This window comes from Delphinus delphis, chromosome 2 (assembly GCF_949987515.2).
Source record: "Delphinus delphis chromosome 2, mDelDel1.2, whole genome shotgun sequence".
NCBI lineage: Eukaryota > Metazoa > Chordata > Mammalia > Artiodactyla > Delphinidae > Delphinus > Delphinus delphis.
The window spans coordinates 48,342,374-48,362,106 of record NC_082684.1 but is presented as its reverse complement, the minus strand read 5'-3'; the positions used below and the strand labels follow the sequence as shown (position 1 = coordinate 48,362,106).

At 37.2% G+C, this 19,733-nt stretch overlaps 1 protein-coding gene across 1 annotated transcript in view; it reads right to left on the bottom strand.

Moving 5' to 3' along the window:
* The window catches only part of TXNDC16 (thioredoxin domain containing 16), a 104,693-nt gene that overhangs the window by 54,901 nt on the left and 30,059 nt on the right, over positions 1-19,733 (bottom strand). The window contains exon 8 of the mRNA XM_060003451.1: positions 15,844-15,994. Within this exon, the coding sequence (XP_059859434.1) occupies positions 15,844-15,994 (151 nt within the window). The remainder of the gene's footprint in view (positions 1-15,843; positions 15,995-19,733) is intronic.

Sequence of the window (19,733 nt, the reverse complement as noted above, 5' to 3'; positions counted from 1 at the left end):
ACAATGAGGAACATCTGAGTTGACATCAGCTTGAATATACACATCTAATTTCACCCCCTCCAGAAATCCCAGCACAACTACAGCAGTAGGGTTTTTCAAAAGAGATAAACATACATATGTGAAGAAAGGAAAAGAGAAAAGGCAGCAAAATTTTGGAAGCTGGAGAACAAAACCCTAAAGCCATGAGAGAGGAAAAGCTAAGAGACAATTTCACTTTAACTACAGAATCCTAAAATTGCTCAGGAACTGTCACTGCCTGGTGTCTCTGGAACTGGGAGAGAAATATTGGAAGGGGAATGGCAGGAAGGCTCCAAAATAAGGAGGAACAGGTAAAACTTTTGAGGAAGCATTAGATCCCTAGATTCCCCTCCCCAACTCCATGAACTTAGGTCCCTCCCTCACACCAGAAGAAATCTGGCCGGACTGCAGGAATAGCTGAGAGTGGGAATACCATACCCAAAGCAGGGGGATTGAGTACCCAAATGCTGAGACTCCTTTTAGCCCTTTCCCACTCAGTTTCCAGTATGCTAGCAGCCAGACTTCTGTACACCAGCAGAAAACTGGAAGTTCCTTTTCTGGGGACCTTGAGTAACCACAAGAAAAAGTCTAAAGCTACCGACACTGAGGTTCACCAGAAAGCAGCCCAGATCCAATCACCCTATGGAGCTCAGAGCTAACAAGTGCGATCTACAGCCTCAGAATTTCCAATCAGCTTTTTTAGTTTCAGATTCTAAATCATGAACAAGGAGTAACAAGCATCTAAGGAAAGCCTCTAACATGAAAGACAGAGACCAGAACAAACAAAAACAAGTAACGTGGAGGAAACAGACTATTCAGAAGAAGGTTCAGAAAACCACCACTGATAAGCTCAAAAGGATGGGAAGATAGACTATCCATAAAGAAATGGAAAATACAGTTGAATAAATCTGCCAGAAAGTATAGCAAAAGACAGATGGATAATAGAAAAGATAAAATTGAGGGACTAGTTCAAGGGGTCCAACATTCAAATAGGAGTCCCAGAAAGAGCGAAGGGAGAAAACAGAAGGGAAGAAATCATCACTGAAATACACACAAGTTTCCCACAACTGAAGAAGCATGAGCTGCCAGATTGAAAGAGCCCACTGAGTAACCAGCAGAGTGGATAATAGCAGATACACGGGAAGATGCATTCTTGTAAAATTTCTAATTATTGAGGGTTTTTTTAATCATAAAAGTTTTCACAGAGAAATCTATATTTACCTATGGTAAGCAGAATTCTAAGATGGTCCCCAAGATTCCTGGTGTACATTTTGTATAATCCTAATTCCTTGAGTGTGGGTGATACTTATAGCAGAGTCATTCCCTGAATTAGGTCACACCATGTAAGACTGTCATAGCACAAAGGAGTGAGATTTGTCTGCTGGCTTTGAGGGAGAAAACTGCAATTTTCTGAGGGGGCCACGTGGTCAGGATCTGAGAACAGCCTGTAGGAGGTAAGAGCAACACTGGCCAACAGCCAGCGAGAAGGTGGGAACCTCAGTGCTACAACAACACATAGCTCAATTATGCCAAAACCTGAATGGGTATAACAGCCTGAAGGAGTAGAAAAGCCTGGTTTTTTCTTTGTGTATTTGGAGAACTATAAGAAATTTAGTATTAAAAAAGTAAAAAGGGGGAACAGACAGTAAGACTGGAGATCTGGCAAGGGGCCAAATCATTAAAAACTGTATATATCCTCCTAAGAAGGTAGGGCTTTATTCTGTAAATAATTGGAAGCCAGTTAGGAACTGCAAAAATTATTGTAACAAGATCATATATGTGTATTTAAAATATATCACTATGTTCAAAAAAAAAAAAGAAAAAAGGGACTTCCCTGGTGGTCCAGTGGTTAAGACTCTGGGGAACTAAGATCCCACATGCCATGTGGCCAAAAAAAACCAAAGAACAGAAACAAAAAACCATATACTAAAAACCAATGAATCCTACAATTTAAATGGGTGAATTGATATGTGAACTATAGCTCAATAAAGATATTTTATAAATAAATAAATAAAATAAAACATATCACTCTGCAAGCAACAGAGAGCATAAACTTATAGAGAGTGAAGTACAGGAATACAATATAGACCAGATCAGTTGTTATTGCTAAAATAGTACACGAGAGAGAGGGAGAACCTGGATTAAAGCGCTGGCTGTTAGGATGAAGAATTCAAAAGATATTTAAGACCTAAAATTAGATGCAGAGAGATGGTTTTCCAGGTTTCTGAGCTGAGAATGGTTTTCCAGGTTTCTGCCATGAATGACTGGACAATAAATTAACCAAGATAATGGAGCGAGAACAGATGGTAAAGGATAACACGTTAATGCTGGACATGTAGAGCTTAGGAGAAAGACATCTAGTTAGTAGTTAAATATATGGGACAGGAACTCTGAAGAAACATCGGACCTGAAAATTCAAATCTGAGAATCAGTGTAGTTAATGCCGTAGAAACAGATGAGGGTGTGTTCCAAGCATCTATCACTGTGTATGTAGCAAAGCACGCCAACACCTGATGGCTTAAAGTAACAAGAATCATTTATTTTGTCCATATGTCTGCAAGCTCGTCTCTGGTCCACATTGCATTAGTGGGGCATTTCGACTGGAGGGTGAAGGTTCCACTTTAAAGATGGCTCATTCACTGGCTAGCAAGCTGTTGCTGACTATTATGAGCTCAGCCAGAACCGTGGGCTGCGGACCTCAATTCCTCTTCACATGACTTCTCCTCAAGCTTAATTTCACAGAAAAGTAGCTGCGTTTTAAGAATGAGCAATCAAAGAGAGCAAGGCAGAAGCACATGGCATTCTATGACACATAGCCTCAGAAGCCACATATCATCATTTCAGCCTCATTCTACTGGTCAAGGCAGTCACAAAGGTGCAATCATGTTCAATGAGAGAAGACAAAGACCCTACCGCTGGACAGGCACATTGATTATGTCACATGATAAGGAGAGTTTATGAGATGGGAGAGTTGTTATTGCCATCTTTGGAAAATTTAATCAAAGTCTGATAGGATGAGGCTTTGGGGGGCTTGGAGAGAGAAGTGAGTATATTTTGCAAGTGGGACAGATATGAATTGTTGTAGTCAATGGTCTACTCTCTGGCTACAGTTTCCACCCCTATCCCATGCGAATAACGCTTCTCTCCAAGATTTCCAAGCCTCATCCCATCAGACTTTGAGACCAATGCAAACTCGAAGATCTCATCATCTACATTCAGGTCTAGTGTGGTCTCTTGGATATAGCTCCTTGAGAACTGTGCCTCTCAATTTGAAGAAATGAATGAATTATTTTTCCCCATTCTCAATAGACAATGATGGAACAGGCAAAAGATAACCACTATACACATTACTGTTTGAAAGGGGAGAAAGCAGAAGCATAAAATGGTCATTAGTGTGTAGGGATTCTGAAGCCCATTCAGGCATATGGGCCAGTTCCTTGATTAGGGCTCAGTCCTACTCCCTAAGGGTTTGTTCTCTGAGGCTCTGGGTTACATATTTGGGCTCTTGACCTGCCCTGCAACTCATCCTTTCTTGCTTACAAAAAAAGGGAGCCTGTGTTTGCAGCTGAGCAGAATTCTCAGTCATTTCCTGTCCATAGAATATGGGGAGTCTAAAGACTTCTTTTCATTTTGTGCTGTTTCTGTCCCTTTCCATACAAGCTGGTATACTTCTTCTAAAACCCCATGGTTCCTTAATTATAAAGTTATAATCCATTCCATTAGACAAAAGACAAAATTACAAATGTCCTTGATAGATAGAAAAAGTAATAGAGTAGTACCAAGAAGATTGCTAATAGTACCATAAAAATTACTAATAATTTTACATATCTATAAAAATATGTATATTTTTAAAATTATAAATTAGTATAAAATATACAAAAGTGACAGAAGCACTCTTGCACCAGGGGTGAGATTACAACTTAGAAATTTTCAAAAAACAATATAAGAAAATGAAGGACTATAAGAGACTGCTATGAATGATTATACACCAACAAATTAGATAAACTAGAAGAAACTGATAAACTCCTAGACATATACACCTACCAAGACTAAATCAAGGACTTCCCTGGTGGTGCAGTGGTTAAGACTCCATGCTCCCACTGCAGGGGGCACAGGTTTGACCCCTGGTTGGGGAACTAAGATCCCATATGCCACAGAGCGTGGCCAAAAAAAAGACTGAATAAAGAAGAAATAGAAACCCTGAACATATAACTAGTAAGGAGAGACTGAATCAGCAATCAAAAATCTCCTAACATAGTAAAGTGCAGGCAGAGATGACTTCACTGTAGAATTCTATCACACATTTCAAAAGAATTAATGCCAATCCTTCTCAAACTCTTCCAAAAAATAAAGAGGAGGGAACACTTCCAAACTTATTGTATGAGGCCAACATTTTTCTCATACCAAAACCAGACAAAGATACTATAAGAAAAGAAAACTACAGACCAATATGCCTGATGAAAACTCATGCAAATATCCTCAATAAAATACTAATAAAATGAATTCAACAAAACTTTAAAAGGATTAAACACCATGACCAAGAGGGACTGATTCCTGGGATGCAGGGATGGTTCAACATATGAAAATCAGCATTGGTTCAAGATGGTGGAGTAGAAGGACGTGCTCTCACTCCCTCTTGCAAGAACACCAGAATCACAACTAACTGCTGAACAATCATTGACAGGAAGACACTGGAACTCACCAAAAAGGATACCCCACACCCAAAGACAAAGGAGAAGCCACAATGAGATGGCTGGAGGGGCGCAAACACAATAAGATCAAATCCCATAACTGCTGCGTGGATGACTCACAAACACTTATACCACAGAACACTTATACCACAGAAGGCCACCCACTGGAGTGAAGGTTCTGAGCCCCACGTCAGGCTTCCCAATCTGGGGGTTCAGCAACGAAAGGAGGAATTCCTAGAGAATCAGACTTTGAAGGCTAACGGGATTTGATTGCAGGACTTTGACAGGAATGGGGGAAACAGAGACTCTACTCTTGGTGGGCACACACAAACTAGTGTGTGCATCAGGACCCAGGGAAAGGAGCAGTGACCCCACAGGAGACTGAATAAGATCTACCTGCTAGTGTTGGAGGGTCTCTTGCAGAGGTGGGGGTGGCTGTGTCTCACCATGAGGACAAGGACACTGGCAGCAGAAGTTCTGGGAATTACTCCTTGGTGTGAGAACTCCCAGAGTCCGCCATTAGCCCCCGCAAAGAGCCCGGGGAGGCTCCAGAGTTGGGTCGCCTCAGGCCAAACAACCAACAAGGAGGGAACCCAGCCCCACCCATCAGCAGACAAGCGGATTAAGTTTTACTAAGCTCTGCCCACCAAAGCAACAGCCAGCTCTACCCACTACCAGTCCCTCCCATCAGGAAACTTGCACAAGCCTCTTAGATAGCCTCATCCACCAGAGGGCAGACAGCAGAAGCAAGAAGAACTACAATCCCGCAGCCTGTGGAACAAAAACCACATTCACAGAAAGATAGACAAGATGAAAAGGCAGAGGGCTATGTACCAGACGAAGGAACAAGATAAAACCCCAGGAAAACAACTAAATGAAGTGGATATAGTCAACCTTCCAGAAAAAGAATTCAGAATGATAGTGAAGATGATCCAGGACCTCAGAAAAAGAATGGAGACAAAGATCGAGAAGATGCAAGAAATGTTTAAAAAAGACCTAGAAGAATTAAAGAGCAAACAAACAGAGATGAACAACACAATAACTGAAATGAAAAATACACTAGAAGCAATCAATAGCAGAATAAATGAGGCAGAAGAAAGGATAAGTGACCTGGAAGACAAAATGGTGGAATTCACTGCTGCCGAACAGAATAAAAAGAAAGAATGAAAAGAAATGAAGACAGCCTAAGAGACTTCTGGGAAAACATTAAGTGCAACAACATTCACATTACAGAGGTCCCAGAAGGGGAAGAGAGAGAGAAAGGACCCGAGAAAATATTTGAAGGGATTATATTCAAAAACTTCCCTAACATGGGAAAGGAAATAATCACCCAAGTCCAGGAAGTGCAGAGAGTCCCATACCAGATAAACCCAAGGAGAAACACAACACGACACATAGGAATCAAATTGGCAAAAATTAAAGACAAAGAAAAATTATAGAAAGCAACAAGGGAAAAATGACAAATACAATACAAGGGAACTCCCATAAGGTTAACAACTGATTTCTCAGCAGAAACCCTACAAGCCAGAAGGGAGTGGAACGATATACTTAAAGTGATGAAAGGGAAGAACCTAGAGCCAAGATTACTCTACCTGGCAAGGATCTCATTCAGATTCGATGGAGAAATCAAAAGCTTTACAGACAAGCAAAAGCTAAGAGAATTCAGCACCACCAATCCAGCTCTACAACAAATGCTAAAGGAACTCCTCTAAGTGGGAAACACAAGAGAAGAAAAGGACCTACAAAAACAAACCCAAAACAATTAAGGAAATGGTCATAGGAACATACATATCAATAATTACTTTAAACGTGAAGGGATTAAATGCTCCAACCGAAAGACACAGGATTGCTGAATGGACACAAAAACAAGACCCATATTTATGCTGTCTACAACAGACCCACCTCAGACCTAGGGACAAATTCAGACTGAAAGTGAGGTGATGGAAAAAGATATTCCATGCAAATGGTAATCAAAAGAAAGCTGGAGTAGCAATACTCATATCAGATAAAATAGACTTTAAAATAAAGAATGTTACAAGAGACAAAGAAGAACACTACATAATGATCAAGGGATCAATCCAAGAAGAAGATATAACAATTGTAAATATATATGCACCCAACATAGGAGCACCTCAATGCATAAGGCAACTGCTAACAGCTATAAAAGAGGAAATCGACAGTAACACAATAATAGTGGGGGACTTTAACACCTGACTTACACCAATGGACAGATCATGCAAACAGAAAATTAATAAGGAAACACAAGCTTTAAATGACACAATAGACCAGATAGATTTAATTGATATATATAGGAAATTCCATCCAAAAACAGCAGATTACACTTTATTCTCGAGTGTGCATGGAACATTCACCAGGACAGATCACATCTTGGGTCACAAATCAAGCCTCAGTAAATTTAAGAAAATTGAAATCATATCAAGCATCTTTTCTGACCACAACACTATGAGATTGGAAATCAATTACAGGGAAGAAAACGTAAAAAACACAAACACATGGAGGCTAAACAATACATTACTAAATATCCAACAGATCACTGAAGAAATCAAAGAGGAAATCAAAAAATACCTACAGAAAAATGATAATGAAAACACGACAATCCAAAACCTATGGGATGCAGCAAAAGCAGTTCTAAGGGAAGTTTATAGCTATACAAACCTACCTCAAGAAACAAGAAAAATCTCACATAAACAATCTATCCTTATACCTAAAGGAGCTAGAGGAAGAAGAACAAACAAAACCCAAAGTTAGCAGAAGGAAGGAAATCGTAAAAATCAGAGCAGAAATAAATGAAATAGAAACAAAGAAAACAATAGCAAAGATCAATAAAACTAAAAGCTGGTTCTTTGAGAAGATAAACAACATTGATAAACCATTAGCCAGACTCATCAAGAAAAAGAGGGAGAGGACTCAAATCAATAAAATTGGAAATGAAAAAAGAGAAGTTACAACAGACACTGCAGAAATACAAAGCATCCTAAGAGACTACTACAAGCAACTATATGCCAACAAAATGGACAACCTGGAAGAAATGGACTAATTCTTAGAAAGGTATAACCTTCCAAGATTGAACAAGGAAGAAATAGAAAATATGAACAGACCAATCACAAGCACTGAATTTGAAACTGTGATTAAAAATCTTCCAACAAACAAAAGCCCAGGACCAGATGGTTTCACAGGTGAATTCTATCAAACATTTAGAGAAGAGCTAACACCCATCCTTCTCAAACTCTTCCAAAAAACTGCAGAGGAAGGAACACTCCCAAACTCATTCTACGAGGCCACCACCACCCTGATATGAAAACCAAAGATACTACCAAAAATGAAAATTACAGACCAATATCACTGATGACTATAGATGCAAAAATCCTCAATGAAATACTAGCAAACAGAATCCAACAACACATTAAAAGGATCATACACGATGATCAAGTGGGATTTACCCCAGGGATGCAAACATTCTTCAATATATGCAAACCAATCAATGTGATACACCATATTAACAAATTGAAGAATAAAAACCATATGATCATCTCAATAGATGCAGAAAAAGCCTTTGACAAAATTCAACACCCATTTATCATAAAAATTCTCCAGAAAGTGGGCATAGAGGGAACCGACCTCAACATGATGAAGGCCATATATGACAAACCCACAGCAAACATAATTCTCAATGGTTAAAAACTGAAAGCATTTCCTCTAAGATCAGGAAAAAGACAAGGATGTCCACTCTTGCCACTATTATTCAACATAGTTTTGGAAGTCCTAGCCACAGCAATCAGAGAAGAAAAAGAAATAAAAGGAATATAAATTGTAAAAGAAGAAGTAAAACTGTCAGCGTTTGCAGATGACATGATACTATACATAGAGAATTGTATACATAGAGATTCCTAAAGATGCCACCAGAAAACTACTAGAGCTAATCAATGAATTTGGTAGAGTTGCAGGATACAAAATTAATGCACAGAAATCTCTGGCATTCCTATACACTAATGAAAAATCTGAAAGAGAAATTAAGGAAACACTCCCATTTACTATTGCAACAAGAAGAATAAAATACCTAGGAATAAACCTATCTAGGGAGACAAAAGACCTGTATGTAGAAAACTATAAGACACTGTTGAAAGAAATTAAAGATGATACCAACAGATGGAGAGATATACCATATTCTTGGATTGGAAGAATCAGTATTGTGAAAATGACTATACTACCCAAAGCAATCTACAGATTCAATGCAATCCCTATCAAATTACCAATGGCCTTTTTTTTTTTTTTTACAGAACTAGAACAAACAATCTTAAAATTTGTATGGAGACACAAAAGACCCCGAATAGCCAAAGCAGTTTTGAGGGAAAAAAATGGAGCTGGAGGAATCAGACTCCCTGACTTCAGACTATACTACAAAGCTACAGTATTAAACGTAATATGGAAGTGACACAAAAACAGAAATCTAGATCAATGGAACAGGATAGAAAGCCCAAAGATAAACCCATGCTCCTATGGTCAACTAATCTATGACAAAGGAGGCAAGGATATACAATGGAGAAAAGACAGCCTCTTCAATAAGTGGTGCTGGGAAAACTGGACAGCTACATGAAAAAGAATGAAATTAGAACACTCCATAACACCATACACAAAAATAAACTCAAAATAGATTAGAGATGTAAATGTAAGACTGGACACTATAAAACTTTTAGAGGAAAACATAGGAGGAACATTCTTTGACATAAATCACAGCAAGATCTTCTTTGATCCACCTCCTAGAGTAATGGAAATAAAAACAAAAATAAACAAATGGGACCTAATGAAATTTAAAAGCTTTTGCAAAGCAAAGGAAACTACAAACAAGATGAAAAGACAACCCTCAAAACGGGAAAAAATATTTGCAAGCGAATCAGTGGACAAAGGATTAATCTCCAAAATATATAAACAGCTCATGCAGCTCAATGTTAAAAAAAAACCAATCCAAAAATGGGCAGAAGACCTAAATAGATGTTTCTCCAAAGAGGACATACAGATGGCCAAGAAGCACATGAAAAGCTACTCAACGTCACTAATTATTAGAGAAATGCAAATCAAAACTACAATGAGGTATCACCTCACACCAGTTAGAATGCGCATCATCAGAATATCTACAAACGACAAATGCTGGGGGGGGTGTGGTGAAAAGGGAACCCTCTTGCACTGTTGGTGGGAATGTAAATTGATACAGACACTATGGAGAACAGTATGGAGGTTCCTTTAAAAACTACAAATAGAATTACCATATGACCCAGCAATCCCACTACTGGGCATATACCCAGAGAAAACCATAATTCAAAAAGACACATGCACCCCAATGTTCATTGCAGCATTATTTACAATAGCCAGGTCATGAAAGCAACCTAAATGTCCATTGATAGACAAATGGATAAAGAAGATGTGGTACATATATAGAATGGAATATTACTCAGCCATAAAAAGGAATGAAATTGGGTCATTTGTAGAGACGTGGATGGACCTACAGACTGTCGTACAGAGTGAAGTAAGTCAGAAAGAGAAAAACAAATATCGTATGTTAACACATATATGTGGAACCTAGAAAAATGGTACAGATGCACTGGTTTGCAAGGCAGAAATACAGACACGGATGTAGAGAACAAACTTATGGACACCAACAGGGGAAAACGGCGGGGGGCGGGGTTGGTGGTGGTAGTAGTGTGATGAATTGAGAGATTGGGATTGACATGTATACACCGATGTGTATAAAATGGATGACTAATAAGTACATGCTGTATAAAAAAATAAATTAAAGAAAATTCAAAAAAAAAAGAAACCTCTTAAAGAAATTGAAAATAGAGGAAAAAACTAAATTTTAGTTTTGATTGCTATTCAAATGTAAACATTTTCCATCAATAGCTAATTTTCTATGTGGGTGTATGTAGCATCTTTGCCCTATTTTGATATTATATTTTTACCACAGTAAAATAATTATGTACACATGTAATAAAACATATGAAAATCAATAAATGTAACACACCTCATTAACAATAACAATGGTCAAAAATCACATAATCATCTCAATTGATGCAGAAAAAGCATTTGACATAATTCAACACTCTTTCATGATAAAAACATTAAAAAACTAGGAAGAGAACATCAACATAATAAATGTGGTATATGAAAAGCATACAGCTAACATACTCAATGGTGAAAAACTGAATGTTTTTCCTCTAAGATCAGGAACAAGGCAAGGATGTTCACTCTTGCCACTTCTATTCAACATAGTACTGGAAGTCCTACCCAGAGCAACTAGGCAAGAAAAAGAAATAAGCATTTGAATTGGAAAGGTAGAAATAAAATTATCTCTCTTCACAGATAACATGGTCTTATATGTAGAAAACCCTAAAGATTCCACAAATATACTATTAGAACTAATGAATAAATTCAGCAAAGTTGCAGGATACAAAATCAACCCTCAAAAATCAGTTGTGGGGCTTCCCTGGTGGCGCAGTGGTTGAGAGTCCGCCTGTTGATGCAGGGGACACGGGTTCGTGCCCTGATCTGGGAAGATCCCACATGCCGCGGAGTGGCTGGGCCCGTGAGCCATGGCCACGGAGCCTGCGCGTCCGGAGCCTGTGCTCTGCAACGGGAGAGGCCACAGCAGTGAGAGGCCCGCGTACCGCAAAAAAAAAAAAAAAAAAAAAATCAGTTGTGTTTCTTACACTAACAATGAACAATATGAAAAGAAAACTAAGAAAATAATCCCATTTATAAGAGCATCAAAAAGAATTAAATACTTAGGAATAAGCTTAACCAAGGAAGTGAAAGACATACATTGAAAACTACAAAACATTGCTGAAAGAAAGAAAAGAAGACAAAAATAAATGGAAGGACATCCCATTCATGTTCATGTTCTTGGATTGGATATAACATTATTAAAACACTACCCATACTACCCAGTCATCTAGAGATTCAATTCAATCCCTCTCAAAATCCCAATGGCATTTTTTGCAGAAATAGAAAAGCCATCCTAAAATACATATGGAATCTCAAGGGACCTTAAATAACCAAAACAATCTTGAGAAAGAAGAACAAAGCTGGGGCCTCACACTTCCTGATTTCAAAACATATTACAAAGCTACAGTAACCAAAACAGTGTAGTACTGGCATAAAGACAGACATATAGACTAATGGAACAAAATAGAGAGCCCAGAAATAAACCCTTGCATATATGGTCAACTGATCTTTGACAAGGGCACTAACGCTATATAATGGGGAAAGGATAGTCTCTTCAACAGATGGTGTTGGGAAAACTAGATATCCACATGCAAAAGAATCAAGAGGAAGCCTCATCTTACACCACATACAAAAATTAACTCAAAATGAATTAGAGATCTAAATGTAGAAAATGAAAGTATAAAACTCCTGGAAGAAAACATAGAGGGAAATCTTCATAACATTGGAATGGAAATGATTTCCTGAAAATGACACCACAAGCACAGGCAACAAAAGCAAAACCAAACAAATGGAACTACATCAAACTTAAAAATGTCTGCACAGCCAAGGGAACAATAAACAGAGTGGAAAAGTAACCTATGAAATGGGAGAAAATATTGCAAATCATGTATCAGACAAGGGGTTAATATCCAGAATATTTAAAGAACTCCTACAACTTAACAACAATAATAAAAATAACCAATTAAAAAACAGGCAAAGGATTTACACAGATATTTCTCCAAAGAAGATATACAAATGGCCAAAAAGCATATAAAAAGATGCTCCATATCACTAATCATCAATGAAACACAAATCAAAACAACAATGAAATATCACCTCTCAATCATTAGGATGGCTAATATTAAAAAAAATAACAAAACCAACAGAAAACAACAAGTATGAGCAAGGATGCAGAGAAAAATGGAACTCTTGCACACTGCTGGCAGCAATGTAACATGGTGTAGCTACTATGGAAAACAGGACAGAGATTCCTCAAAAAATCAAAAATAGAACTACCATATGATCCAGCAATCCTATTTCTGGGTATATATCCAAAAGAAAACAGGATCTCCAAGAGATATTTGCCCACCCATGTTCATTGTAGCATTATTCACAATAGTCAAGATGTATAAGCAACTTAGAACATCCATCAATGGATGAATGGATCAGTAAAATGTGATATTGATACATATACATCTGTACACACACACACACACACACACACACACACACACACACACACACACACACAATGGAATATTATTTGGTCTTAAAAAAGAAGGAAATCCTAACAAATGCTACAACATGGATGAACCTTGAGGACATCATGCTAAGTGAAATGAGCTAATTATAAAAAGACATACTGTGGGCTTCCCTGGTGGCGCAGTGGTTGAGGGTCCGCCTGCCAATGCAGGGGACACGGGTTCGTGCCCCGGTCCGGGAAGATCCCACATGCCACGGAGTGGCTGGGCCCGTGAGCCATGGCCGCTGGGCCTGCATGTCTGGAGCCTGTGCTCCGCAACGGGAGAGGCCACAACAGTGAGAGGCCCACGTACCGCAAAAAAAAAAAAAAAAAGACATACTGCATGATTCTATTTATAAGAGGTCTCTAAAGTAACCAAACTCACAGAAGCAGAAAGTAGAATGGTGGTTGCCAGGGCTGAGGAGAGAATAGGGGAGTTGTTTCTGAATGGATACAGAGTTTCAGTCATTCAAGATGGAAAAGTTATAGAGATCTGTTGTACAACAACGTGCATATAGTGAACAATACTGTACTGTATATTTGTAAAAATTGTGAAGAGGGTAAATTGCATTTTTTGCCACAATGAAAAAAAAAGATATGAGACAATAATGTCAGGAGCCAACACCTTGCTATATAATATTGTACACTGCCACGTGAGCCTGCAAGAAATAATAGAAGCTAACTGAATAAACCATAATAGCATCCTTCTAATTACCTATATAAGAATAGGCTTAAATTAAGTCAAGTGTTTTGGATCTGTCTGAGACAGAGCTCTCTCAGATGCACAAACAAAGAATAAATAAAAATTCATAGGAAAATGATTATATAATAATTTATCTATTTTAAAATATTTTATCAGGTATTTGCACTTGAAGATTCTTCCTAGTATTCAGATACAAATTTTCTATCAGAATAAACTGATCATAGAGAAGATCATCAGCATTCCAAAATGTCCTTGGTATTAGCCAACAGCACAATAATTGTACCATTTTCCCATCTGTTTTCATTGCTGGGAATCTTAAGAAGGCATCTAGGGTAACTCCATGCCTGCCAGAATCTCACTTAATTGACTTAAGATAGAAATCACTTAAAATTCCTATGCTTAAGATTTATTCTCAGCTTGTCAAGACTTAAAATGACATGCCCCTATCATGATTATAAGACGCAGTTGTGCTTTTATATCTACAATAATTAAACACATTTGTATCTACTTAAAATAGACACAAATATACACACACAACTACACACACAAAAACTCCAACCTGCATCTATTTTCCCATGCTTAGAAGTAAAATAATGCATATAATTGCAGTGATCATGCATCCAGAGTTTACCAGAAGTCTGAATCCCAGTTTCCATTTTTTATTAATGTTTATAGATAATGTCTACTGGTGAATAGATAAAATCCTGAGAATTCTTAATATCTTAACATTGGAAGAAAAGGAAATGAGGAGAGAAATGGTGAAGAACTGTACAAGGAACTGACCTGGGCTTTGTGGTGAAATGGAAGATCAAACCAAATTCAGAGGACTATCTCCCCATGGAAATAAGATAAATGTCCCCTCTCATCCCCCAGGGAAAGGAAAGGAAAAAAGATTTACATACTGCTTTTTTTTTTTTAGTTGTTTGAAGCCAAAATCTAACCAAATAAAAACTGACCAAAATAAAGAACTCAGGAATGAAGCCAGTAAAATTGGGACTGGTGAGCTCTGAATCTATTTAAATGTGGAAGAAAGGCTTTTTTTTTAAGTGGGAATTATGGTTATAGAACACAATATAAATATTATAACCTTTACAATGTAAAATAACACAAAACTAAAATCTGGAGGATAAGAGGAGCTGAGATGGAAATAAATGTAAGAAGTTAGTATTCTCATCTTTCACAGCAAGGAGTAAATCAATATTAGCTAAAATACAAATATGTAGTTTTTTAAATAATGATTTTCATTTCTTAATGTTTTTCATAATCACTTCAACACTTAAGACAATATTTCCTAAAAAGCCCTCTGATGAAGAAACAATTTCTCAAAAGTTCCATAATTCCTCTAGTTTCACATCAGTTTCTTTCTCTTCTATTAAATTCAAATAAGATAAAATATAATGTTTCTTACTATAAAGTAACTCATGTAATATATGTCCATTAATCCATTCATCCCTCTATCTGTATGTATCTATATGGATGCAGAGATGACTGGTGTGCATCTAACAGTTCATTTCTGAATGATGGGAACTGGTGGCTTTTAAAATTTTTATTCTTTATACTTTGCTGCACTGTTTGGATTATTTATGGCACATATGCACAATTTTTATTTAAAAAGGACATAGTGAGTGAGAAGGCCTACTGAAGGTTTTACATATGCTCAGGACAACCCTTCGAACTTTCAGAGAGAAAAGTCTGCTGATCACCTACTGAGTCTAAAATTCTTCCAGGCTGACAGTAAGGAAAGTGGGGCACTGGAAATGTTATAGTTCCAATATTTAGGAACTTTTAAAACAAGGATCAAAACATTCACAAAAGAGGTCTTTTCTTAACCCATGATGTAATTAATCTTCATGATCTTAGAATGGTCACAGTTCTTTATAACTACCACTGAATATTTCCACAGTTCATTACAACTACCATTATAATTACAGTGCTATATTGGATTTCAAAACAACAACACTTCAAGGCATTTTCAAAACAACAACACTTCAAGGCATTAAAATATCATTTTATGAATACATAGTCTATCTTCTATTCTACCTTTAATAAGGTACTACTCCTAAATCTGCCTAAATGAAATAAATATGTCCAAGGGGAATAGATATAGCTCATCTAAGTAAAATGCATATCTGTGAATCAAAACAATAAATCTTATATATGAATTATCTAATATACTTAAATAAGACACATACCAGCAGAGGTGCTTCCATTGTTTTAATAAAACGATGAATGTTCAGTGTAGTCAATGACTGTTCCATTAGTGTTCTCCTACATTGCTGGGTCAAGTCCAAGACTGGTTTACAATGAAAAAAATAGAGATGTGCATATTCTATATCTTCAGTGCTGTAAATTAAAAATTAGGGACAGACCCACTTGAAGTTCAACGTGTGATCCTTCTACCATGCAGAAAGATATAACAAATCTCTTTGTCCATGCTTTTGAATTACTGTTTTGGTAAAATCCTAAAACAGTATAACAAAATAAAATGGACCTAAGCAAAAAAGAGGATATAAGAAATTTCTGAGTTGTATAAACATTTTTTTTTCCTGAATTCTTTCATATGGTAGCTTCTAAATTAGAGACGGGTCTACACAATCTTTTTTTTTAGATAAAAGACTGTCACCTTGAGGACAATGAGATTATCTTAAAGTATAGTAGCTTTTCTATAGCTGTGCTAAATAAATAAAGCTTTGTAACACGAATTTTCTAGGTTCAGTTTAAACCCAAATCTGTTTTGAATAAACTTCAGCCAAAACATACCTTAAGATAGAAACCATGTGACACTTTGTGGGAGTTAGTGAGTTTGTATCTGAAATATTACAAAACTCAGCAAATATGGCTTATAATTTGAGTTCTGGCATTCCCTTCAATATGAGAACTCAAAGATAAACTTATAGTGAGTAAGTAAGGTTTGCCAAAATTAAAATAGCATTTTATAAATCTCCATATGGCATTAGTAGAGTTTGGCAAAATACTGCAAATTTTTATTTTTACAATATTATTTTAATTCTTGATACATGCTTCAACTGAGCTCCAAGATTCACTGATTTCAAATTTAATTGCAAAGTAATTTCTAATAGATTCAGTGATTAAAGAAATGATCATTCAAAGATTACTTAATGCCTACACTGTTAGGCCCTATGCTAAATATAAGAGAATAAGATGAATAAGATGATTCAAATCCTTGAGGGGCTTAGGCTAAAGGACATATATTTAGTAAAAAAATGAAAATGTGATTCATAAGTGCTAGAATATACAAAGTGCTATGAGAAACAAAGAAATATTTAATTCTGCCTTAAGTCAGGAAAGAGAAGAAAGGGAAGGGAAGGGAAGGGAGATCATCATAGAGACTGAAAACAGTAAGAGAGAATGACTTCTCCAAGAAGATAAGACTAATGGGTATTTCAGACAAAAGGAACTATATAGCCAAGATCCAAACAAAGTATATAACTTTTTGCGAAGAATAGTAAATAGTCACATATTGCTGAAAGGAAAGTGTTGAGAGCAAGAGGACCCAGCTGAGGTGGACTGCCTATCATAACCTCTGAAATAATAAAATAATGTTGGAAAGTTATTTAATCAGGGATCATTTGGTTGTAGGTAACAGACACCAAAAAGGTGGGAGTGAGGGGGATTTACTGGTAGTTTAGAAGAGCATCTCACAGAATACAAGGAAAATTCAAGTAACTGGATCACAGGATAAATGTATATAGATCTGAACAGCAAGAGTTCAGGGACATTTGGCCATCAACACTTTTTACCTCCCCACTCTCTCTGCTTTACTTCTACATGAGCAAAACATTCCTGCGGGCAAGAGAGCCAAAATGCTGTATAGTCCAGCTTCTCCATGCCCAATTCCAAGTTCCTAGAAAAAGGTATCTTATCTGCTCAGGTAAGTCCATGGATTGGATGACTCTAGGTCAGGTGGCCACCTCCAACTTAACTGACTGTGATATGTATGAGGTAGGGGTAACACCCTTCTTAGCCTACACACTGATTCTTTAAGAAGGGAAGATGGGGAGGTAGCAGAAAGTACTGGTGTCTCTACAGCATGCTACCTCTTGTTCTACCTATCACATATACCCTTCTTTTTTTATTTTTTTACCATTAAAAAAAATTATTGGAATATAGTTGATTTACAATGTTGTATTAGTTTCAGGTGTATAGCAAAGTGAATCAGATATATACATATATATATATATACACTTTTTTTTAGATTCTTTTCCCATATAGGCCATTACAGAGCATATATACCCTTCTTAACCGACATTTCAAACATACTCAGGCCCAACATGATATAACAATTAATATACTAGATTATTCAATGTTATAGCCCCAGCAACTAGAATAGTGCCTAGAACATAGAAGGCATTCAATAAATATTTGTTGAATGAAAGAATGAACAAAGGAAAGAAAAAAATAAAAAGAACAAATGAAAGAAAAGATACGTTCACCTCTTCCCCATTAGGAGACAACTCGAAGTCATCACTAACTACTTCACTCAGAAGTGATGTCCCAGGACTACATTATTCTGAATCCACAGTCCTTCCCTATCACATCAGGTCCAGATATGACTCCTCACCGTTTTGTAGCCATGAATAAATGAGAATGAAAACTTCTCCAATACGTCATGTACTCAAAAGTTTATGAAAAACAGAATAACTGTACATTTTTAAATTCTCATTTTTAAAATGGGGGAAAGCATAAATCCTTCAAGAACATCAATATATAGTCTGTCTTGCTGAACAGTATTTGTAAAACAAATGAGAGGACTTATACCTTGCCAATAAATAACCAAACCTCTATGTTTTAAGCATGTCACCGTTACTTGCAATTATTCATTAACAGAAAAATAAAGAAGCTAGTAATGCAAGAGAAAATACAAACAACCCTCAGAGAAAGTGTGGGGCTAGCACAGAATCATAATGGGACTGAGAATCTCAAGGTTCCCCCATTCCAAGATGGGAAATTGGTAGTCTACATTGGGAGGAGCAAAGTAGCTGGCTACACTACTGCTCACTGTAAGTATCTTGAGATTCAGTGACTACTTACCGTAAAGTTTTAGGGTACCGTCAGCATGATTCTCAAATTGTTAAAAACATTAATTCTTACACAAATAGCAAACATGCATCAAAGTTTTATTTAACTCACTGAGGGAACCAGCAGAATGGCAGTTCAATAAGAAGATAGAAAAAGGAATGCTGGTTAATGTCGTACAGAGCAATAAAAACATAACTTTTCTTTGCAAGCACTTCACTCTCTGCCTATCCACTCCCCGCCAAAAAAAAAAAAAAAAATTGTTTCACTTTATCAGTTTTCTGTGTACTAACCTCCATGTTTACAAAGTTGTAAAATGTCTGGGATTTAATTAATTGTGTATGGTATATCAAACAGTCACTATTCTCTGAGAGGTGAGCAGGAGGGCTCGTTAAAAACTCTTGCATGGGGCTTCTCTGGTGGCGCAGTGGTTTAGAGTCCGCCTGCCAATGCAGGGGACACGGGTTTGTGCCCCGGTCCGGGAAGATCCCACATGCCGCGGAGCGGCTGGGCCCGTGAGCCATGGCCGCTGAGCCTGCGCGTCCGGAGCCTGTGCTCCGCAATGGGAGAGGCCACAGCAGTGAGAGGCCCGCGTACCGCAAAAAACAAACAAACAAACAAAAAAACTCTTGCATGGTTTAAAAAGGTCACACAATCACCATTTTGCCCTGCTTTGGATTCATTTTCCTGAAGAGCATTTTGAAGCCAAACTTAGAAGTCTTCAAATGCACTGGTTATTCCTTGTGTCCCCATGTACTAAACAGAAGAAAAACTTTAACCCTAGGTTGCCCAGCCAAAAGCAGTCCAAAGAAGGTCTCTACCTAAAATTGTAAGCTAGAAACTAGACAAAATTAAACATGTAAAACATTCTGTTCAAAACTGTACTCAAATATATTTAAGATTTTTCTGGTATAGTAACTTATGGAACTCTCAGGAAGAATCTCTGGAGCTTAGTTATGAAAGCTGTTATTTTATCACCTACCTGATCACTGTGGCAGATCTATTCGTAAAATACACGTGGCCACTCAAGGGATCACAACTTGTG